This window comes from Malania oleifera, chromosome 2 (genome assembly GCF_029873635.1).
Source record: "Malania oleifera isolate guangnan ecotype guangnan chromosome 2, ASM2987363v1, whole genome shotgun sequence".
Taxonomy (NCBI): Eukaryota; Viridiplantae; Streptophyta; class Magnoliopsida; order Santalales; family Ximeniaceae; genus Malania; species Malania oleifera.
The window spans coordinates 2,712,184-2,736,167 of record NC_080418.1 but is presented as its reverse complement, the minus strand read 5'-3'; the positions used below and the strand labels follow the sequence as shown (position 1 = coordinate 2,736,167).

The 23,984-nt window shown below is 39.0% G+C and overlaps 1 protein-coding gene across 1 annotated transcript; it reads right to left on the bottom strand.

Moving 5' to 3' along the window:
- Nucleotides 1–1,539: 1,539 nt before the first annotated feature.
- Nucleotides 1,540–23,193, bottom strand: LOC131148913 (U2 small nuclear ribonucleoprotein B''-like). Its single transcript, XM_058098877.1, has 5 exons — nucleotides 22,991–23,193; nucleotides 5,189–5,361; nucleotides 3,451–3,544; nucleotides 2,380–2,462; nucleotides 1,540–1,986 (listed from the first exon to the last, which is right to left on the bottom strand). Exons 1-5 carry the CDS (start codon nucleotides 23,061–23,063, stop codon nucleotides 1,714–1,716), a joined length of 696 nt encoding a protein of 231 aa, XP_057954860.1. The 5' UTR covers nucleotides 23,064–23,193; the 3' UTR covers nucleotides 1,540–1,713.
- Between the last annotated feature and the right edge of the window lie 791 nt (nucleotides 23,194–23,984).

Below are 23,984 nucleotides of genomic sequence, written 5' to 3'. Positions count from 1 at the left end.
TAAGTTTAGTTAAACTATTTTATTAATAAAATTGAATATAATAAAGTTCAACTTGGCTCAAATTTTATTAGGTAATTTTGAGCAAACATATTTACCCGGTTGGATTTTGATTTTGAGTTTTAAATTGTCAAAACATAATATAAAATTTTATTGAGTTTCATACAAATTTAAAATCCAAAATTCATACTCTTATACACTATTTTAAGCTCGTTTTTGGGTTCAAATGAAAATCATATTCAATTAAAGATAAAAAAATTAACAAATAAACTACGCCCAATTCCAAGTATACATGGGAAGTGTACAGGAATTTTAACAAAAAAGGATTATTTCACTTTAAAGTCAAAATTGCACATTTTTTAGTGAATTGTGGAAAAATATAAATGACAATATTTCATTTGAAGGAAAATTGAATTGAAAAATATAAACGACAACATTTCATCTGAAGGAATATTGAATTGAAAAGTATAAACGAGAACATTTCATCTTAAGGGAAATCAGTGCTGAGTTTTGTCCCCCTTATCATTTAGAGAAAAAAATTAGATTATTTGGGGACACCTCCGTCTCCCTGTTAGCATTTTTGGATCAGTAAATATAATCAAATAGTATTCACATGTAAAAAAATATATAAACACTCCCAATATTAAAGTATGCATTTTAAATTATAAATCAATAGGCATTACAATTTTTAATCTTAAAAATAAAAATATTGCATTATTTTAATTTTAAAAATATTCTAAAAAAGAGGGGACCTATCTCTTGTGTTTGCTTTGGTGAGGAAGGACAAAATGTGTATGTTATTTATGAATAACGTAAATTAATTTTTCAATATTATGGTGATAAATGTTTGTGCCTTTGTGATTTTGGCTCCCTCCAACCAATCCAAAGCTGGCATCATAGAATGAAAATGAGTATGGATAATTATTTTTTTTAGGTATTAAAATTCAAACCGAAGATGTAATATAATTTTTTTGTAATTACATGCCGCAATAATTTTTAATAAAAATGGATTTTCAAATTATTTTACCCTGTTCATTTTGTAAATTAAAAATATAAAACCTTTTTTGTATGTGAAACATTTATGTAATTATTTATTATTTGTATAAAATTTAAATATCTACATAGAGAGTTGCACATTAATGAAAAAAAAAAAATGAAAATTCATGATTTCACTTTCCCAATGAGTTAGTGCCGTTGGATAAATCATATTTTTCAACTAAAAATAAAAACATATTTCAAGAAAATAAGTTATTCTTTGATTATTTGAAAAAAAAAATATTATAGGAGTCTTTTCCATTTAATATTTCCCCTTATTATGTTTGTATGCATTTCCCTCTTTTATGTACCATATAAAATAAAGGAAAATAAAAAACTATTTTCCATAATAAATAGTTCACCTTCAACCAAACGGTTCATGATGTACACAAATTTTACCTTCCTAAGTGGCCATTGACCATTGCTTTGATTCACACACCAATTGGTATGCCCAAAACAAGATCCGAATACTCGGGACCAAAAAATAAAATCAAACTTTTCTTCAAGTTTTAACAAATTAGCTGGTTGAATACTTCATCTGAAGTCAAATAAATTATCAAGAACAGCTTCCCAATTAGTTCTCTCAGAAAAATCTACATGGTTATGGCTTTCAATTACATTTCCCGGGCAATACAAAGGCGATAAGAAGCAAAAAAACATTTGGCATGAAGGAAGGATTGGTCACTTCTTGGCATAAGAGATGGACATGGGATTGTGAGGGGTGATCTTGAAACCCTGGAGGGCGTCCATGGCCATCGAGGACTGCACATCATCATCAAATTCTACAAAAGCAATCCCGGGCTTTGCTTCGATCATTCGGACTTCTCTGAAACCCGGGTATTGTTGGAATAAAACTTGCAGCATCATAGTTGTAGTCTGGTGGGGCAAATTCTGTACAAAGAGTATGTTGTTCGGGACAGCAGCTGCTTCTTGTGCACCCGGACGGAAAGAGCCCTTAAAACAGAAGACAACCATAGTTTACATTACAACAGCTGATACAGAAGGAGCCCTTCGAACTCTCCTTTTCATAATGATATACAAATGACAGACATGAATCAAATCCAAGTCGGTGTACTCCAATAGAAAATTATGGTTATAAGTTTCCAGCATGCTCTGGAATCCTATAAACATAACTTTTTTTCCTTGCAAAAATTTCTCTCGTCCATGGAACTTTACTAGTAAGAAAAAATCACCAGAAAGAAACCTAAATGTATTTTTTTTTATTCTTCCAAAGAAATTATTAAAATAAATGTTCTATTCCACGATCCCTCAGCCGGGGGGGAGGGGAGAGAGGACAAAAGAGAGAGGCGGTTCAATAACCGTGAAGTATAAAAGCAATAAACTTACAGTTGGGGCCCCATTATTCTGTGTGCTGGTACCATTTGCTGTAGCAGCATGATGCGCCTCTTCAGCACGCCGTTTTCTTTCAGCTGAACAGGCAGAGATACACATCAAATAGTGACACACAAAGCAGATGATAAAATTCATTAAAAGGAATCTTATCAAAGGAACACTTTCCCCGCAACAGGAAAATAAAGATAGTTAAAAAGTAAGATGCCATAAATCAAATGTAGGACCAACCCTCAGTGAATCCTCATTTCATTTTTCATATTCTACATCTCAACTTTTCAACACATTATTTTTATATGTTACTAGCCACAGGCACGCATGGAAGTTATGACTCATATTTGCCCACTAATAGAGGAGTTTATTTTAATTCCAAACTCATATAAGAAAAAGGACATTTTAGGAATAAAAAGGAAGAAATACGAATGGAAACCATGACATCTTCCCTTAGAGATGACTGTAAATTTCTGCTCTTAGTACAACACTACAGGTCAAACAATGCAATCGAGAACATCAACTTGGGACATCCTAGTTTGCCACATTGTTTCTGGTTTGAAATTTGGTGTGTTATAACCATGCGTTAACATATAATATTTCACAGATCTTGATACGAATTTGGCATATGTAAGAAGGATGATTGCATTGCTTAAACAACAGCAACCAACATGAGCCTTTCTCAACAATTATAAGTATTTTAACAAACATTTTAGAATAATACTGTGGTCTACAGAGAAGCTCTCCAGGACTAGGAATTCGGGTTACTTCTCCCTACACACACACACACACACACACACACACACACAAACACATATAACTGATAATTTCCTATTATTTCCTGGAGCAAGGCTCTGTTTGACAACTCCACACTCATACCTAAAATGAAGGCTTGTTCACAATTAAAATTAAGTGTGAGAGAAGTGTGGGCATTTGAGGCATCTCAAAGAATGAACCCACTTTTTAAAGATACATTTCCATATACGCTAACTAGAAATTGGTAGATAATATATAATATATTGAATAAAATTGAAGAAGAATGGCAATAAGGGAAATTGCAGAATGATTTCAGATCACCTTTTTCTTCTTGCTTCTTTTTCTTCTCTCTTGGAACAAAGCTTCCATCTGCTTTAGCAACACAATCTGACTTTGTTTTTGCATATTGTATCCGCTACACCATATTACACACTCAAATAGTCATATAGGTGACATAAATTTTATAAATTGAAATACAGCAACAATCTATTTTCAGAACTGAAACTGAACACATAACTATAATGTAAAAATTTGAAGCAAATGCATCAGTCATATGCGAATAGATATATAAAAAATAAACAGATGATTAGGTCAAACTAGCCAACCCTGCTTAGTGGGACTTCAGGCTAGGTAGTGGGAATGGTGATGGTCGTTGTAAACAATTAGTTAGATCTCCCACTGTGTTGGCCACTTGGCTATCATTTGGAGCCAAGTTCTCCATAGGAAGAAATTGACAGTGCATTTGGTTAAGTATCCAAAAACAAGTTTCAGTATTATTGTTTTTGAAAATAGAAACAAAGAATTGTATCATATTTTTGTATACTCAAAAGCACATTTGTTGTTTTTGAAATTGCTTTTGGGAATGAAAACAGGGAACCTGCATTTGGTTTAGACTGATCTATGTGGTAATTAATTTGTCAATAAAATAACAACAATTAATACTATTAGATTACCACTTTACTTAAAAGCTTAACCTGTGAGGTTGTGCCAACAATGTATATCAGGCTTAACACCCCCCCGCACATGCAGCCCAACAATATGTGGAGAGATAAACAAACAATAAACAAGACCATTATAGGGAATAAGATAATTCTTAAGGAACAAATAATAAATGCAGGCAAAAAGGCTATAACCCAAGACCTCATGGAAACCATGGCTGTGATACCATGTTTGATTACCACTTTACCTAAAAATTAAACTATCAGATTGTGGTCCAACAATGTATATCAGGCCTTAATAAATACTACTGTTGTTTAAAAGTCGGTTATACCATAAGCCCCATATTTACATTGTATCTAGAAACATGTTTTTGGATACATTTCCAAAAAAAATGCTTTGAAATCACTTAAACAAACACAAATTTTGTTTATTATCTGTATCCCAAGTTATAGAGAACTGTGTGCAAAACCTCAACCAAACAGGCACCAATGTTCTGAAAAGCAGGCAAATATAAAGAAAAATGTAATCGCATTTGATCTATTAAAATCATGTTATTACACACAATAGTAGTGACTGAAACTGAAGTGAGTTCAGTTCAGCAGAGTAAATAGTCTACAAACCAGAAACAGTTTATATCATGTAAGTACCACCATTTAAACGATTGTACAATCTAGACTCCAATGTGCGAGCCATTAAATGATGATCATTAAATGTAACTGATGCCAATTCACATTCCCTCATAGTCCACATTTGCAATTTACTCATCAGTTACCAATCATTTCCCAAGCCAAATGTTTAGGAAATGATAAATAATTTTTCTGACTAAAAAACAAAGAAAATGAATATTGAATAATAAGCACATTGAAATTTAGTGGGAAAAAAGAAAACAGAATATAATACAAAATTTTTAATCAGTGACAAAAATGGTTCAGCCTAGGACAACATATTAAATAATTCCACACATACTCCCCTAACATCATTGGAAAAGAGATGAGAGGGACAGGCTGCTAACAGAGTTTGGTTTCAAATAATTTAAATATTTAACACACACATGCACACACCGGAGAGGAACATGCACACAAAATATAAAATGAGCAACTTTTTTGAATTATTGACCCACCATAGGTTTATCATAAAAAGGAAAGTTTTGCATCTGCCGCACAGCACCACTGGCTGCTGTTACTTCACTAAACACAACCCATGCTTGTCCTCGAAGCTTCGGTGTCTTCAATGCAACAACATCCAAAATTCTGCCATATTGAGAGAACAAAGCATAAAGTGATCTCTTCAATTCTGCAAAAGGGGAAAAATAGTATTGCATCAGTTCCACAATCTTTTCTGTCCTCTTTTTTTGGGGGGTTGGGGAGGAGGCATTCTGTGATCAACAAACTCTATGGTAGCTGGAGGATATTCATATAATTACTAGGTAGAATCTCGCACGATGTGCTGGATCTGTAACATAGCATTTTCGCATATTTATAAGAAAATGCCGGGAACGTCAACAAGCCTCAAGTCCCACTAGGTGCGGTCTGCTACATGAATCCTTTTCTGCCAATTCACCCAATCAAGAGCGTTTTCCTCTACTAGATTAAGAGCTATTAAATCCTTCCTCACTACCTTATTCCAAATTATTTTTGGTCTACACCTACCCCTTTTCATGTCAAACACAATACCTAACTCACTTCTCCTTACATGTGCTCTACTAGGCCTGCATTTCAAATGCCCAAACCATCTAAGTCACCCCTCCCTTATCTTGTTTTCAACCAGTGTTATGCCAAAATTATTACGTATATGTTCATTTCTTACTTTATCTTTTTAATGTTAAACTACTCATCCACCTTAACATTCGCATCTCAGCAACTTTTATTTTTTGTACATGCTGTTTCTTAGTTGCCCAACATTCTGAACCATAAAGTATAATTCGACTTATAGCTGTCTTATAAAACTTTCCTTTTAATTTTATGGCTATTCTACAATCACACAACACATCTGACGCACTCCTCCATTTTACCTAACTTGTTTTAATTCCATGAACTACATATTCATCAATTTCCTCTTCATCTTGCATAATAGATCCAAGATATCTAAATCTATCAGTGCTATTAATCTCTTGAATATCAAGTTTAATCTTCTATCTATTGTCACTCCTTACATTATTGAAATTACATTTCATATATTATGTTTTATTCCTAGTTATCCTGAACCCTTTAGACTCTAATGTGACTCTCCAAAGTTCAAACTTAAATATCAACAATTAAAATATTTTAAAATAATCTGACAATTCAAATATCTTCAATTCTTTTTATCTCGAAACCAAATATATATTTTAGTGAATTTAAAAAAAATGCAGGAAAGAGCAACAAAATTTATATTCTATCATCTTTAACAATTTAACATAAGCTTTAATATGCATTGTAGTCATATGAATCAACATGAAAGACATAATAAAATCACTAAAATATAATTGAAACTTGAAAACCAAATAAAATGGAAAAGGCAGTTAGAATAAGAAATTTAATCATAATTTTTGTAATTCCCCAAAGCTTCCATAGATACATTCAAAATATGATCATATTGCAAGTTCTGGTGCTCCATTCACTTTAACAACCCAATTTTGCATCTAAAAAAAACATAAAATCAGATAAAGAGACCTGGCCTCTAAATGAACCACACACATTGATTCTAAATCCAGAACCCTCAGCTTTTAGAAAGATTTGGAGGTGCAATAGCTGAAAAGTAACAGAGAAACAAAGAACCCAACATATTTCACCATCAAATATAGACACTATATGATGTTCTTCATGGGCAAGTAATCATTAAACATGCACATTGTTTGGAAGAAATCAGTAATTCCGACTACAAGCACAGAAAATAGAAAGAATGGGGGTCTACATTCAATATTGGGGAGACTGAGGCAGTGAGAGGAAAAGTCATAGAATGCACGGAGGCACCTACAGCTAACAGAATGATTTTTTAATGAACACATTGATCGTGATGGAGAACTTGAAGTAAGAAGAAAGTGCCATGTGGCAAAACAAAGGAGAAGTATCAGGTACCAACCTGGGACATCATGTTTTAAAAAAGCCATTCGCAGAAAACTAAAGTGAAGTCAGAAACAACACCATACACACACCAAACAAAACTAGCAAAGGCAGCACATTCTTAAAAATTCTAGCATTCTACCCCTATTAAATATACCATATCCCCGCAAAAACAACACACTCCCAAAGAGCCTTCATCACCATTGCCTTCCCAAAGAAGGTGGGCAAACTCATTGCTTGCAAAAAACACCAAATGAAATTGTTCCAAATATCCAAAGAAAAGGTACAGTGTGACAATTAATGCGAACTAGCTTCCTCGCTCTTACAAAAACATGCACACGCATACAACAACAAAAAAAACAATAAAACAAGCTTTAAGTCTCACTAGGTGTGGTCGGCCACATGAATCCTTTCTCGCCAATTTATGCAATCATGGCAATTTCCTTCGACAAATTCAAGACTATTAAATCCTTACTCACTATCTCATTCCAAGTTATTTTAAGTTTATCCCTGCCCCTTCTACTACCTCTCACAGCAACTAACTATTCACTAGCACACACACATAAGCACATTTATTTTTTTGGCCTTCTTATCTCAAACAAATCATTAGTTTTGATTTTGTCAAGTATTTCAGGCGAAGTGGAAGCCAATTGAAATTAAAAAAAAAAAAAAACATATATTATATGCCAATAAAATCTTGAACTTCTTAAAAACAATTTAACTTGGCAAATGGATAAGCATGGGGAATGCCTTTCAAATTGCCTAGGGCAAAAACCCTAAAAAAGCAGGAGAGGAGGGAGGGAAGGGCAAGAATATAGAAATCATCAATGAAAACTTCATAGAAAATTGGTCTTACAACAAAATATCTGGGCTTCCATTCATATCCATGATTAAATACAATGGAAGATCCAATAGATCTACAAATAATATATCCAGTAAAACATACATATTCCAATTTTCTGCAATAATGCAACTTCATTGATAATTTCCCAAGATTCTGACTACAATTTTATAGTAACTATCGACAGTAGACCAATTTAACAACGTTATAACAGAAATTTGGATCAGAAATGAAAGAATCGCAATAGCAGATGAGAAAATTGAGCGCAAAAGTGATAAGGAGATTTCTAAACAGGATAAGAATAAGAACAAGAAAATTAGGCAAACGAGAAAGCTTGGGGGGGGGGGGGGAAGAGCCCTATTGATAGAGCCCAAAGATTTCTGGGTAGGATAGTTTGCAATTTTTTTTTTCTGGATAAGAAAAATATACATTAAAAGAGAACAGTTGAAAGTAGAATGACTAGAGAACAACATGTCACCCAAAACACAAAAGGAAAAGTCACAATAAAGCTGCCTTCCAATCCCTTTGAAGGTCAAACCACACCATCCCCACCCCCCCCCCCGGCCCAAAAAAAAAAAAAACAGATGTGTGGGCCCAAAAAGTGGTCAAAAACACAACTCTCTCCCACAGCAAATGAGAAGGCTTCATATAGAAAAGCAATAACTGCACAACTTGTGATGCTCTTCAATCGTCCTTTTCCACTTTTCCAAAGCCCCAATATCTCACTAGCAAGAAGCTGCCCACAACCCAAGGTGTCATCCATGCATCATCAAACAAGAAAAAAGAGCATTTAATGGATGGTTTGCCAACCAAGAAAGAATAAGAATGTGCTAGCTCCATTAGACTTGCGGCGCATCCTGCACTTATCAGGACTACGAGCCTTATAGGTCTCTAACTTGTAACAAATTATTCGCGTTGGTGGAAATATCTTTCAACGTTAGAGTCCGTGAGCAAGCTCGAATCTCAAAGGAACCCTTTGCCTCTCAAGTGATGTGGCTCCAATGAAAATTATTTTGGGAAAAGGAGTTTTTAAAGGCGAAAAAAATTAAAAAAATAAAACAGATTCAGAACAAAAAAAAACCTGAAGAATCGCCTAGCCAAACTCTCTCATAAATAATCCAAATATTAAGCAAGATAGAGAGCTCGTCAGCCTCTCTTCCATTGAGATTCCTAAAAAAATAGACATCGCAAAAATATAAGGCCATTCCTAAGAAAAGAAAGAGTAATAGGTGCATTGTGAAGTCACAATGCAGCTACCTATGCAATGAAATTTAAAACTTAACTTATATTTCACACAAAGTATATCTAGAATGGTATTTCATACTCAATATATCATTCACACATCTTCCAGTTAAATGTAAATTTACTTTTTAATATTTGCTAAGTCAATCTACGAATGTTCTATTTTGTGTTTCCAACTAGTGTTCCCAACATTCAAGCTTCGTTTGCATTTAAATAAAATTCGAACGTACCAAGTGAACTGAAGTGAAGCATTTTCCAACTAGGCTTCCCAATACACAAAACATCATTTGCATTTATATATAATTCAAATGAGTGAAGTTGTAAGAACCCGACCCGAAGAATGTGGATTAAATAAATAAGAAAAGGAGAAGGGAATTTGAAAGGTGAAATTAGCAGGGCTCGTCAACGAGGCTCCTTCTCTTGTCGATGAAGTCCCTTCTACAGCTCGGCGACGAAATTCAGAGGTTCGTCGACGAGTGAATACCGAGAGATTTTGGGAATTCTGAAATCTCAAACTTATCGACGAGGCCACACCGTCATCGACAAATGCCCTTTTTCTGCTTGTTGACGAGCGCTCCACTTCGTCGATGAGGCTAATCGGGTCAAAGGTCTATAAGTTAAATTTTCATTTGTTTAATGGTTAAAAAACATAAAAATCCTCTCTCTCTCTCTAGGGTTTCGGGCCGTCTGTTACCCGAATCAACGATCCAACGTTGCTACGTGGATCAGGAGGAAAATCTCTACAGTTATAGCGAATCAAATCTTCGTTTTGAGAATTTTTGGGTTTTGTTCCAAAATCGAGGTAAGGGTCTGATTTCGTTTTCGATTTGGTAGATCTGTAGTAAATAGGATTATATTGAAGTTGTGTTCTTCGATTTTTAGGTTTTTGAGATCCCGTGTCGTTGTCTTGGACCGATTAAGTTTGTGTTTCGATTTTCGGGATAAAGTAAGAGGTTTCTGTTTATATCAGTTATTTTTGTAATCTGAATCAGTAAAAACTGTGGTTTACGATTATACGGATGTTTTGGTTACTTATTTGGGAAAATATATCGAGTGAAATGACGGGATTTTTATATTATAGTTTTTGGGAAAATTGGGGGTTTCGAGTATCATCTCTGTTTCTGTTAGAAAATCTTATATATGATTAAATTGTAATATAGAGATGATTGTACCTTTGATTATGTTAAACTATATTTTCGGAGTATCTAATATGAGATTATTTGTTTACCCAAATAAGTGTGGAATGAATTATTGTATTGAATGATGTGTTTTGTGAAAAAGCGTGCCGGTTAACTACCGTAGGCTGTGAGTGGTTAAAATGAGATATAAGAACGGGAGTTCCAAATTGTTCTAGGTTTTGTAAAAATGCCAAGTCGGAATCAGCTCAAACGCCGAGGATAATCGAAGCGCGCCAGCTTATCCCCGAAGGCTTAGACGTGGAGGCGGGTCAAAATAATACCGTAGGCGGAGAGTGTGAAATATCACTTTCTATACCGGTTGATCACCAAAGGGTGTGGGTTCACCAGGTTAGCGCCGGTACAACGCCATGGGAGCTTATGCTATGCCAGGTTACCGGGGGCACCGTGTAATGCAGCTGACTTAGGCTGAAGAGTGTGACAACATTGGATAGTTTGATTGTGTTTTGTGAGATATACTGGAACTGTATTGTAAAAATACTGGAATTGTGAAATGTTTATGTTTTACTGTTGAAATAACACTCATGTGTCACACACTGATATAACCTGATTCTCCCTTACTGAGAAGTGTCTCACCCCTATCATACAAATGTTTTTTAGGTTCTTCGAGTAGTCAACACTAGCGTTTCATGAGCGTGGTCGTTGATTAGCATTGTCTAAGTACTTGTGTAAGTACTAATCTTTGGTCGAGTGTCATTTTTGGGTTGTGTAGGCGCCCAGGGATATGTTTTGTATCATGGGACTAGATCCTGATTTTGTATAGACTCTGGTATGGTGTTATGAATGTATTAGGTTGAATTATTCCGCTATGTATATATATTCTGTATGTGTTGGTGTATAGGGTATACGTGCACCCTACGGGGTCGGACACACCCTTTGTGTAGTATCATGGATGGTTGTATAATACAGGTATAGTTTAGGTTACTAAATCACACCCTAGGGCCCATTTTCGGGTTCGGGGCATGACAGCTTGGTATCAGAGCTAACTAGGTTGTTAGATCTTATAGATTTGGTTAGGCTTGATTAGGTGAACATGCCAGAGTATAGGATTTAGGGAATAGTTAGCGTAGGTCGAGGGTTGTCTTGTAGCTAGACCGAAACTCATTGACGGTGTTCTATGTTTTTCCTAGAATGACGATTTCAGTAAAATCACGGCAAACCATTGATGGTTTCATATTTGTGCAGTAGGGCAGACCTAGACCTGAGAGTCTAGAAGTTAACATAATTATCCTTTAATGATTGTGTTAATTGTGCTATGATAGAGGAATACTAATCTATTCCTATACTATTTTCATAATAGAGCCCAAGGATAGCAACTAGGAGAGTAGCTCGAAAGGGACTGCGAGCGAAGGGTCTCCTTCCATGCCTCGGGGATTGACCAGGCAGATTATGCGGGAGATCGGGCGAAATGTTGGGGGATGGGAGCGTCCACCTACAGCTGCGGGTTGCAACATTGAGAAATTCACCCACATGCATCCTCTGACGTTTACTGGAGGGTCCGACCCGATTGTGGCAGAGAACTGGGTGCAGAAGACAGAAAAGATACTGAAAGTTCTGCACTGCACCGACAAGTAGAAAGTTCTCTATGTTACGTTTCAGCTGACAGGAGAAGCCGAGAGGTGCTGGATGGATGTGAGTCTGCTTGAGGAGCAAAGAACTGATTCATCATGGATGTCGTGGGGCCGTTTTAAGGAGGTATTCTTCAAGAGATACTTCCCGACCTCCATCCATGATGCAAAGGCAGACGAATTCTCGAGTCTAATTCAGGGAACCCTGACAGTGCAGAGTTATGCAATTACATACATCGAGTTGTCTCGCTTTGCTCCGTGTATGATCTCGAACGAGTACGAAAAGATTCGGAGGTTTGAAAAGGGTCTGAGGAAGGATATTCGTAGACTAGTGGGAATGCTGCAGATTTGGGAGTTTGCTGTTCTGGTGAATAAAGCCGCCGTGGTTGAGGCTGGTCTCTTGGAGGATGAAGTGGTACAGTATCATAAGAAGAGGTCAATGTCTTCTGGTTCTCAGATTGATTCTCGTCAGGGGCAGTGGAAGAAGAGGAACTACAGTTCAGGTAATCGTCAGGGTACGAAACCGTGGGGTCCACAGGGGAACCGACCTCACGAGCGTTGTATCAGATGCAACAGATGGCATGATGGTGAATGTCAGCCGTTTGGGGGCAACTGTTACCGCTGTGGCAAATCGGGCCACAAGATCCAAGAGTGTCATACGCAGATGAACGATACACCTGCACCGAGTCAAAATCGGGAAAATAATCAAGTGCCTCAGGGAAACATTCAGGGAAACACAGCTCAGGCGAGAGTGTACTCGATAACTTTAACCGATGTAGAGCATGCTAGTAACGTGGTGACAGGTACCATGTTACTGCTTTCAAATAAAGTTGTTATCTTATTCGATTCAGGAGCAACCCACTCTTTTATATCTGCAAACTTTGTGAAACTGTGTGAGATTGAAACCTAAGTGATGGATGAGGGGTTGTCTGTGGCTACACCATTTGGGAGTGTGGTGATTTGTAGGAAAATGTTACGGAACTGCCCAGTGGTAATCCAGGGAAGGTCACTACCGATGAATCTAATAGTGTACGATATGTTCGGTTTGGATGTTATACTGAGGATGAATTGGTTATCCTCCAGTTTTGCTGTGATTGACTGTCGTAGGAAGGTGGTGGTGTTCAGACCTCCTGGGGAAATGGAGTATGAGTTTGTAGGATCGTGTGCGCGTTCGACACCACAGATTCTGTCGGCAATATAGGCAAGAAGGTTACTCTTGGATGGGTGTCAGGGTACCTAACTTGTGTGAAGGAACCACCTCGAGAAGATCTAAAACTTAAAGATCCGAGTGGTTAACGAATTTCCGGATGTATTCCCAGAATATTTACCCGATTTACCTCCTGATCATGAGGTGGAGTTCGTTATTCAATTGCTGCCAGGCAAGGCACCGATTTCTAAAGATTCATACCGGATGGCTCCAACTGAACCTAAAGAGTTGAATAAGCAATTACAGGAACTACTGGACAAGGGCTTTATCAGACTCAGCGTTTCGCCTTGGGGAGCTCCAGTATTGTTCGTGAAGAAGAAAGACGAGTCAATGAGAATGTGCATTGACTACCATGACATCAACGAGGTAACAGTGAAGAACCAATACCCGTTTCCTTGTATAGATGATCTGTTTGACCAGCTACAGGGAACGCATGTCTTCTCAAAGATCGATTTACGATCAGGGTATCATCAGGTGAAAGTTAAGACTGAGAATGTTGCAAAAACCACCTTCCGAACCAGATATGGTCACTACGAGTTTCTGGTCATGCCTTTTTGGTTGACTAACGCTCCGACGGTATTTATGGACCTAATGAACAGGATTTTCCATGAATACCTGGATCAGTTCATAGTGGTATTCATTGACGATATTCTAGTATATTCTAAGAGTTCGGAAGAGCATGAAACCATCTGAGGTTGATGCTTCAGATACTACGGGAACGGAAGCTGTATGCTAAGCTAAAAAAATGTGAGTTATGGTTGAAGCAGGTTGCATTCCTAGGTCATATCGTGTCGGGAGGTGGTATCTCAGTTGATCCAGTTAAGATTTGAAGCAGTGATTAACTGGTGAAACCAAAGAGCGTGCAGGAAGTCCTAGAGTTTCCTAGGACTAGCTGGATACTACTAGCGATTCGTGGAGGGATTCTCTAGATTATCTGGCCCTTTGACACAGTTAACGAGGAAGGATGTGAGATTTGATTGGACCGACGAGTGTGAGCAGAGTTTCCAGGAGTTGAAACACCTACTGGTCATTGCTCCGGTTTTAACCATCCCATCTGGGGACGGTGGTTTTGTGATTTATAGTGACGCATCTCTGAAGAGTTTGGGATGTGTGCCGATGCAACAGGGGAAAGTAATTGCTTATGCTTCTCGACAACTCAAAGAGTACGAGAAGAATTACCCCACGCATCATCTGGAGTTGGCGGCAATGGTGTGTGCGCTGAAGATCTGGAGACACTACTTGTACGATGAACAGTGTGAGATCTTCATGGATCACAAGAACCTCAAATACTTTTTCACGGAGAAGGAGTTGAACATGAGGCAGAGAAGGTGGCTGGAACTGATCAAGGACTACGATTGCACCATTAGCTATCATCCGGGGAAAGCTAATGTGGTAGCTGATACTTTGAGTCGGAAGTTAAAGCACGCGTCAGTATCTATAGTAGTAGGTCAACATCATATCAAACAAGATCTAGAAAGCTTTGGTGTGGAATTGGTGGATGGTAATCATCAGACTCTTATTGCTAGCTTGGTGATTCAGCCGACATTATTAGAGAGATTTAAAGTCGCGCAGGCTAATGATGAAGAGTTAGTCAAGGTTGTAGAGAAGGCGCAGCAAGGGATGGCTGCAGATTTTAACATCTCTGAGGGAGATGTATTGAGGTTTAGAAACAGATTGTGTGTTCCAAACGACGAAGGGATAAGGCGGACGATTCTAGAGGAGGCACATCATTCTTTGTATACGGTATATCCGAGTAGCACAAAGATATATCGAGATCTGCGTGAATCTTTCTGGTGAAATGACATGAAAAAGGAGATTACTCAATTTGTGGAACAATGTCTGACGTGTCAGCACGTAAAGGCTGAACATCAGAGGCCGATAGGGCCGTTGCAGCCATTGAGTATCCTGGAGTGGAAATGGGAGCATATCTCCATGGACTTTGTCACTGGGTAAACACCAACAGTTCACGGGCCAAATGCAATCTTGGTGATCGTTGACAAGTTAACTAAATTTGTTCACTTTGTACCGATGAAGGTTATCTGCTTCTGGAGTAGGCTAGCAGACCTATACGTGCAGGAGATAGTCAGAATGCACGGGGTACCGATGTCCATTGTTTCAAATTGAGACCCGAGATTCACTTCTCGATTCTAGAAGAGTTTACAGGAGGCATTAGGGATGAAATTTATTTTCATTATAGCGTTCCACCCTGTCACGGGCTAAGCTTGTTCAGGGCATTATGCTTGCCTATGACCGCTTATCTCGTGTGTTTGGGATGGGTTTCCATCATGTAAATACTAGTATAGGGTTATTTTCTAGTATTTATTTCATTGTAAGCCAAATAAGGCAGTATGACTCCTCGGTCACTTTGATGTTTCCTAGTGCTAGAGTGAGAATGGCCTAGAAAGCCCTTTAGGGGAGGGTGAGTGTTCATCAATCATTGTAAAACTCACTAGCAATTGTCAACGTGCTTAGCCTACTTGCCTCCCTCGCTAAGTACAACATGTCAACGGAGGATTTGTTAATGAATTACGTTTGCTTCAATATTTACTGCTTGGTTGCCACGGCTTTCATGAATTGATTATTATTTCCGCTGCTATCTGATTGAATGTTAATGAAAGTGCTTCGTGGATGAATGTTGGTAAACAAAAGGCTGGCTAGTTAAGCAAGAGTGCTTTAGCTAGCGCCGCACGGCCCTTCACAACGGTGTGAAAAAGGCGGACCGTGACATTTGGTATCAAAGCCCAAGTCGGTGACACTTGGTGAGAGCCCAAGGTTGAGTTGCTACGTGAATTCGATTGCCTTCGTTGTTGGATTTGGGAAGCTTTGGTAAGTGACCATGGCACCAAACAATGCTGAGAGGATCAGCGTGCTGGAAGTACAGGTTGAAGAGTCAACCAACACTATGGCCGCGGAGGTGGCCCAGATGAGAGAACTTGTTGATGAAGTGAGGGGATCACAAAAACATCAAGCAGGTTTGATAGGCGACATGTCAGAGGACTTTCGCCACACTGTGGAAACTTTACAAGCCCGGATGGCAGATCTGGATGCAAAGGTAAATGTGATGGTTCTTGCTATGGGGAACTCCAACACTCCGGGAGTTAGCAAGACCAAGGTGCCAGAACCCAGGACGTATGGGGGTGCCCGAGATGCCAAGGAGTTAGAGAACTTCTTGTTTGATGTGGAGCAGTACTTTCGCGTTGTGAGGATGGCCTCAGAACAAGCAAAGGTGGATACTGCAACCATGTACTTGGTTGGTGATGCCAAACTGTGGTGGCGTACCAAGTACTGAGAAATTGAAAATGGAAACTGTGTGATTGATAGTTGGGCAGACTTGAGGAGAGAGCTCAAGGCCCAATTCTTTCCTGAGAACGTTGAGTATAATGCAAGGAGAAAACTGAGAGATCTCAAGCATACGGGGTCAATCAGTGAATATGTGAAACAATTTTCTGCTTTAATGTTGGATATTCGGGATATGTCAGAGAAGGACAAGTTGTTCTATTTTCTTGAGGGGATGAAACCGTGGGCAAGAACTGAACTTCATAGGCAAAGGGTTCAAGACTTGTCAACTGCACAAGCGGCTGCAGAGCGCTTGACAGACTACGCTGGTGATGAGACCGCTTCGTCCAAACGGTTTGGCGGAGAGGGAAACAGTGGAAAGTCTTTCAAGAATGGCAAACCCAAGAGTGGGGGAGCCGACTCTAAATCATCAACCTCACAAGAAGCTTCGTCGTCTCAAGGGTTCAACACGCCCAATGGAAAGGGGAAGAGTAAAATTGAGTGTTTCTTGTGTCGAGGTCCTCATAGAGTTTTTGAGTGCCCTTACAAAGCATCACTTAATGCCTTACAGGCTTCCATTGTAGAACAGGCAGTGGAAGACGATGGGGAAGAGGATGAAGCCCCGAGGGTGGGTTTAGTGCGGTTAGTGAACGCATTGGAAAAGCAGGCAAAAACACCGAAAGTTACACGAGCAAAAGGGTTAATGTTTGTGGACTTGAGGATAAATGGGAAGAGTACTCGCGCTATGGTGGATACGGGAGCTACTCATAATTTTGTTTCGCAGTTGGAAGCAGGAAGACTCAACTTATCCTAAGAGAAGGATACAGGACGCGTGAAAGCAGTTAACTCTGTAGCCCAGCCTACTCTGGGAGTACCCAAGCAAGTGGCTATAAAGCTTGGACAGTGGGAAGGTCATGCGAATTTCACAGCGGTACCATTGGATGACTATCCAGCCATTCTAGGAATGGAGTTCCTAATGGGGACGAGGGCAGTGCTGATGCCTTCGGCTGGTTCCCTGTGTCTGATGGGAGATCACTCGTGCATGGTGCAAGTCGTTGCAACGAAAGGAGACGAAGGGAAGTCCCTTTCAGCCATACAACTCAATGAAGGATTGGGTCAGGGTGAGTAGACACGTCTAGCCACGGTGGTGATAGACAAAGAAGTAGGCCAAGAGCTGGAGCCTACGACCATCCAAGCGGTGTTGGATGAGGATAAGGAGGTGTTTCCGGATAAGCTGCCTCACAATTTGCCTTCACGACGGACTGTGGAGCAAGAGATCGAGTTGTTATCAGGAGTGAAACCACCTGCTAAAAGGCCATGTTGGATTGCGCCTAGAGAGATAGTAGAGTTGGGGAAACAGCTTGATGAAGTGGAAGCGGGATGTGTTCGCCCTTCCAAAACACCGTTGGGAGCATCGGTGTCGTTTCAGAGGAAACATGAAGAGCATCTACGGAAGGTGTTCGACAGGCTGAAGGGAAACAGTCTGAATTTAAAGAAGGAGAATTTCTCTTTCGCTCGGCGGAGCAACAAATTCCTTGGTCAAGTCGTTGAACAAGGTCGTATCCGGAGGGGTATGGAGAAGGTAAGGATGATTCAAGAACGGAAGATCCCCACAACAGTGAAGGAGTTGCGTTCCTTTCTTGGCCTTACTAGTTACTACAGGAAGTTCGTTAAGGGGTATTCGCGGAGAATGACTCCAATGACAGGACTACTGGGAAGGTATTATTGGCCGCACACGCGGGATGATGTGGTTAATTATACCAAAACTTGTCTCACTTGCCAACAAGACAAGGGGGAGCGGAAGAAGTATGGTACTTTCATGGCCGCACCAAAGTATTGTTCGGCAGAGGGGACGACACAATTGTTCCATGTGACTGTTGTAAAACATTGGGGTGTTCCCCAAGTTATTATTTGTGACCAAGATTTAATGTTCACTGACAACTTCTTAACAGGGTTTTTCAGGATATTCAGGTCACATCTTGACATCTCTTCGAGTTATCATCGACAGACAGACGAACAGATGAAGAGATTCAGAGAGCTACTAGATGAGTACTTGTGCCATTGTGTCAACGACAACCAGAAGAATGGCGTGCAACTACTTGATGTGGCTCCATTCTGTGGCAACGCCCAAAGGCGCTCAACAACCAACAAGAGCCCTTTTGAGCTTGTTACAGGCCAGCTGCCGCTGTTACCTCACACAGTGGGCGAGCCGTACAGACGAAAGAGTCTCAGGGCGTACATCTTCACCAGTGAAGGGAGAAAGAATGCAGAGTTTGCCCAAGCCTATCTGGAGAAAGCCTCTAAGCAGATGATGAAGTGGGCAGATCAGGAGAGGAGACCGCAATTTCATGTCAACCGCTTCAAGCCATTCAACGCCAACACTAAAGGCCTAAGCAGAAGTCAGTCAAACAGCGCAGAGTTGAAGACAGTGCCACCTGACAGACATGATGTTGAAGAGATCCTTGCAGACAGAAAGTTCATATCCTCAAGGAAGAAGCAGCAGAAGTTCCTAGTGGAGTGGAAATGCCTTAATGACAAAGAAATCAACTGGATTTCTACGGAAGATATTCAATTATTCGTGGACAAATTTGAAGTGTACCTACTGCCAAAAGTCTACGAGGACGTCGACCGCATAAGTGGGGGAGAATGTCACGGGCTAAGCTTGTTCAGGGCATTATGCTTGCCTATGACTGCTTATCTCGTGTGTTTGGGATGGGTTTCCATCATGTAAATACTAGTGTAGGGTTATTTTCTAGTATTTATTTCATTGTAAGCCAAATAAGGCAGTATGACTCCTCCGTCACTTTGATGTTTCCTAGTGCTAGAGTGAGAATGGCCTAAAAAGCTCTTTAGGGGAGGGTGAGTGTTCATCAATCATTGTAAAACTCACTAGCAATTGTCAACGTGCTTAGCCTACTTGCCTCCCTCGCTAAGTACAACATGTCAACGGAGGATTTGTTAATGAATTACATTTGCTTCAATATTTACTGCTTGGTTGCCACGGCTTTCATGAATTGATTATTATTTCCGCTGCTATCTGATTGAATGTTAATGAAAGTGTTTCGTGGATGAATGTTGGTAAACAAAAGGCTGGCTAGTTAAGCAAGAGTGTTTTAGCTAGCGCCGCACGGCCCTTCACAACGGTGTGAAAAAGGCGGACCGTGACCACCCCCAGACTGATAGATAATCAGAGAGGACGATATAGATCTTGGAGGATATGCTGCGGGCTTGCGTGCTAGTTTTTGGCAGTAGTTGGATTCAGTTTCTACCGTTAGTGGAGTTTGCCTATAACAATAGCTTCCAAACTAGTATTAGGATGGCACCGTTCAAGGCATTGTATGGTTGGAGGTGTCGGTCTCCTCTATATTGGGATGAAATCGGTGAACGGCAGGTATTGGCACCCAAACTCGTCCAGCAAGCTTCTGAAAATGTTAGATTGATCAGGGATAGAATTAAATCAGCTCATAGTTGGCAGAAGAGTTACGCGGATGTGCACCATCAGGAATTGAAATTCGATGAGGGAGGTAAGATATTCCTGAGAATCGCTCTGATGAAGGGAGTGATGAGATCCGAGAAGAAGGGCAAGCTAAGCCCAAGGTATATTGGACCCTTCGAGGTACTTGAACGAGTGGGTCCGGTAGCCTACAGGATTGCACTACCTCCAGCGCTCTCTCGGATCCACGATGTATTCCACATATCCATGTTGAGAAGGAATGTGTCAGATCCATCACATGTGATTAGTTATAAATCTTTAGAAATTGGGGATACTTTGGCATATGAGGAGATACCTATTTAAATTCTGGACCAGAAAGTTCAGAAGCTGCGTACTAAGGAGATATCATTAGTGAAAGTGTTGTGGCGGAATCACGCAGTTGAGGAGACTTCTAAGGAATTAGAGACGGAGATACGTCGGAAATATCCACAATTGTTCTGAGGAATGGAGTTGCAAAGTCGATAGGTATGTGATACTTCTGTTGTTAGAATGATAATGTGTGTTTAGTCTCTGGGAGGGTTTTGTGATAATGTGAACTCCCGAGACACTGTGTATGTAACCACGGTATTCCTCCGCCATAAGTGAGAATAAGTAATATATTTAGGACGGGGCTGCTATGTGGGTGGCCGTCGGCTCTTCCTAGAGTCGGGTATGCATTTTGGTATATTGATGAGTTAGCGAACGATAAATTGCAAATTTCGTGGACGAAATTTTTGTAAGGAGAGGAGGTTGTAAGAACCTGACCCGAGGAATGTGGATTAAATAAATAAGAAAAGGAGAAGGGAATTTGAAAGGTGAAATCAGCAAGGCTCGCCGACGAGGCTCCTTCTCTTGTCGACGAAATCCCTTCTACAGCTCGGTGACTAAATTCAGAGGTTCGTCGACGAGTGAATACCAAGAGATTTTGAGAATTATGAAATCTCAAGCTCGTCGATGAGGCCACGCCGTCGTTGACGAACGCCCTTCTTCTGCTCGTCGACGAGCGCTCCACTTCGTCGATGAGGCTAGCTAGGTCAAAGGTCTATAAGTTGAATTTTCATTTGCTTAATGATTAAGAAACATAAAAATCCTCTCTCTATAGAACTCGAACCACTCTCTCTCTCTAAGGTTTCAGTCCGTCTGTCACCCGAATCAACGATCCAACATTGCTACGTTGATCAGGAGGAGAATCTCTACAGTTATAGTGGATCAGATCTTCATTTTGAAAATTTTCGAGTTTTGCTTCAAAATCGAGGTAAGAGTCTAATTTGATTTTCGATTCAGTAGATCTGTAGTAAATGGAATTATATTGAATTTGTGTTCTTCGATTTTTAGGTTTTGGGGATCCTATGTCGTTGTTTTGGACCGATTAAGTTCGTGTTTCGATTTTCGAGATAAGGTAAGGGGTTTCTGTTTATATCAGTTATTTTTTTAATCTGAATGGTAAAAACTTTGGTTTACGGTTATACGAATGTTTTGGTTACTTATTTGGAAAAATCTATTGGGTGAAATGACGGGATTTTCAGGTTACAGTTTTTTAGAAAATTAGGGGTTTCTGGTATCATCTCCATTTCTATTGGAAAATTTTATATATGATTAAATTGTAATATAGAGATAATCGTACATTTGATTATGTTAAACTGTATTTTCGGAGCATCTAATATGAGATTATTTGTTTACCCAAATAAGTGTGGAATGAATTGTTGTATTGAATTATGTGTTTTGTGAAAAAGCGTATCGGTTAACTACCGTAGGCTGTGAGTAGTTGAAATGAGATATAGGTACGGGAGTTCCAAATTGTTCCAGGTTTTGTGAAAATGCCAAGTCGGAATCAACTCGAACACTGAGGATAATCAAAGCGCGCCAGCTTATCTCCGAAGGCTTAGATGTGGAGGCGGGTCGGAATATTACTGTAGGCGGAGAGTGTGAAATATCACTTTCTATACCGGTTGATCACCGAAGGGTGTGGGTTCACCAGTTTAGCATCGGTAAACGCCATGGGAGCTTATACTATGTCAGGTTACCAGGGGAGTTGGGTAATGAGGCCGGCTTTGGCCGAAGAGTGTGACGACACTGGATAGTTTGATTGTGTTTTGTGAGATATACTGGAACTGTATTGTGAAAATACTGGAATTGTTAAATGTTTATGTTTTACTGTTGAAATAACACTCATGTGCCACATACTAATATAACCTAATTCTCCCTTACTGAGAAGTGTCTCGCACCTATCATACAAATATTTTTCAAGTCCTTTGAGCAGCCGACACTAGCGTCCTAACGTTTCAAGAACGTGGTCATTGGTTAGCATTGTCTAAGTACTTGTGCAAGTACTGATCTTTGGCCGGGTGTCATTTTTGGGTTATGCAGGCGCCTAGGGGTACGTTTTGTATCATGGGACTAGATCCTGGTTTTGTATAAACTCTGGTATGGTGTTATGAATGTATTAGGTTGAATTATTCTGCTACGTATATATATTGTGTATGTGTTGGTGTATAGGGTATACGTGCACCCTACGGGATCATACCCTTACTTTGTGTAGTATCATGGATGGTTGTACGATATAGGGACAGGTTATGTTACTAAATCACACTCTGGGGCCCATTTTCGAGTTCGAGGCGTGACAGACGTCACACATTTAAACTTGAATTCAAACTTCTTAAAGACGAGAAATAGTATATGCAAGACCTACAAGACTATGTCTTTAGTTTTACTGAAAACCGCATATGAAGTGAGCTCCAGCTTCTGAGTTCTGACCACTAACCAAATGGTCCTAGAATCACACTTCAATTCACGATTTCACGAAAAGCCCTGATTCACTCCATTTGGTAACTGGGAAAACCCAGGAAAATGAAAACTAAAATAAAATTTTTAAAATTGAATCCCATGTCTCGTGTTTACACAGCTAGTATCGGGATCAATTCAGTTGAGCTACAGATACACGAAGTTGTTCAATGAGTCACGAGTAACGCCCAGATGAAGACTCAAAGCTTCTCTTTATTTCCTTTCCCTAGCTTTTCTAGGCAAGCGAGTAGTTCATAACCTATAAGCCAGAAAAATAAAAACAGAGAAGAGAACTGACCTTCTTTCTTGACCTTCTCGTTGAGATTTTTGATGTAGATTGTTTGATTGGGAGGTATGTCTGCGGACAGCATCGTTGCTCGGTGCCTCACGAGCAAGCTAGAGCAGGAGACAGGGAAGAGGACGAGGTGGTGTACTCTTTTCTCTCGGACCCAACTGGCGCTGAGCCCTAACGATTTGACGCAGGTGTTAAGTGCAAATCTTTTGAATAATAATAATAATAATTTATAACATTAAATGACAATTTTCACATTTGTTCATTTGTTTTTACCTTGCAAATGAAAATACAAAAAAAAAATATATATATATATATATATATTTTTATCATTTCATTATATGAAAAAAAATTATGAAATACTATTGATAACATTTGAGTATTAATATTGTTTTTTAATAATAATAATATATTGTGTTGCTTTTATTTACACTAGTCCTTTGCATCAAGTAATTTTACTTTTAAATATTATATTTCTATCAAAATATATTATTTTGACACATATAAATTTTAAGATAAGTGTATATTTATTTTAATTTGTGATTTGTTGAAAGGAAATGTAAATTTTTTTTATTTTTATGAAAGTTATGTGATTATGAGAAACTATTATTAAAGAATAAATTAGATTACTAAAATACTTAGAGATAATAAAGCCCTAATGTTGCCTTCGCATCATATAGTTCACCTCCCTGCTTTTCTGTAGAGACAGGGTTCACATCCTATTATTATGTTTGGTTCACACAATATTTGTTCTTGAAAATTAATTAGTTATAATTAGTTACAATAAAAAGGACATTGTTACCACATAACAACTGACAAAATGAAATTTTTTATTGATACACAACGAACAACTGATAAATAATAATTATTCTCAAATTTTACGATGGAAATGTATATTATGTTTTTGCTTTTTATGTATTGTATGAAACAATAAGACGTGCAAAATGAACGGTCATTCCCTTTATTTACAAGTTTTTTATTTTATTTCAATTTATTTTAA

Bases quoted from the DNA above. Each gene is read 5' to 3' on its own strand.
- LOC131148913 (XM_058098877.1), bottom strand. From the start codon at position 23,063: ATGCTGTCCGCAGACATACCTCCCAATCAAACAATCTACATCAAAAAT. The intron at 2,463-3,450 runs GTGATCTGAAAT...CTGCCTGTTCAG, and splicing joins AAAGAAGCAAGAAGAAAAAG to CTGAAAGAAAACGGCGTGCT. The intron at 1,987-2,379 runs GTAAGTTTATTG...TTCTGTTTTAAG, and splicing joins AGAATAATGGGGCCCCAACT to GGCTCTTTCCGTCCGGGTGC.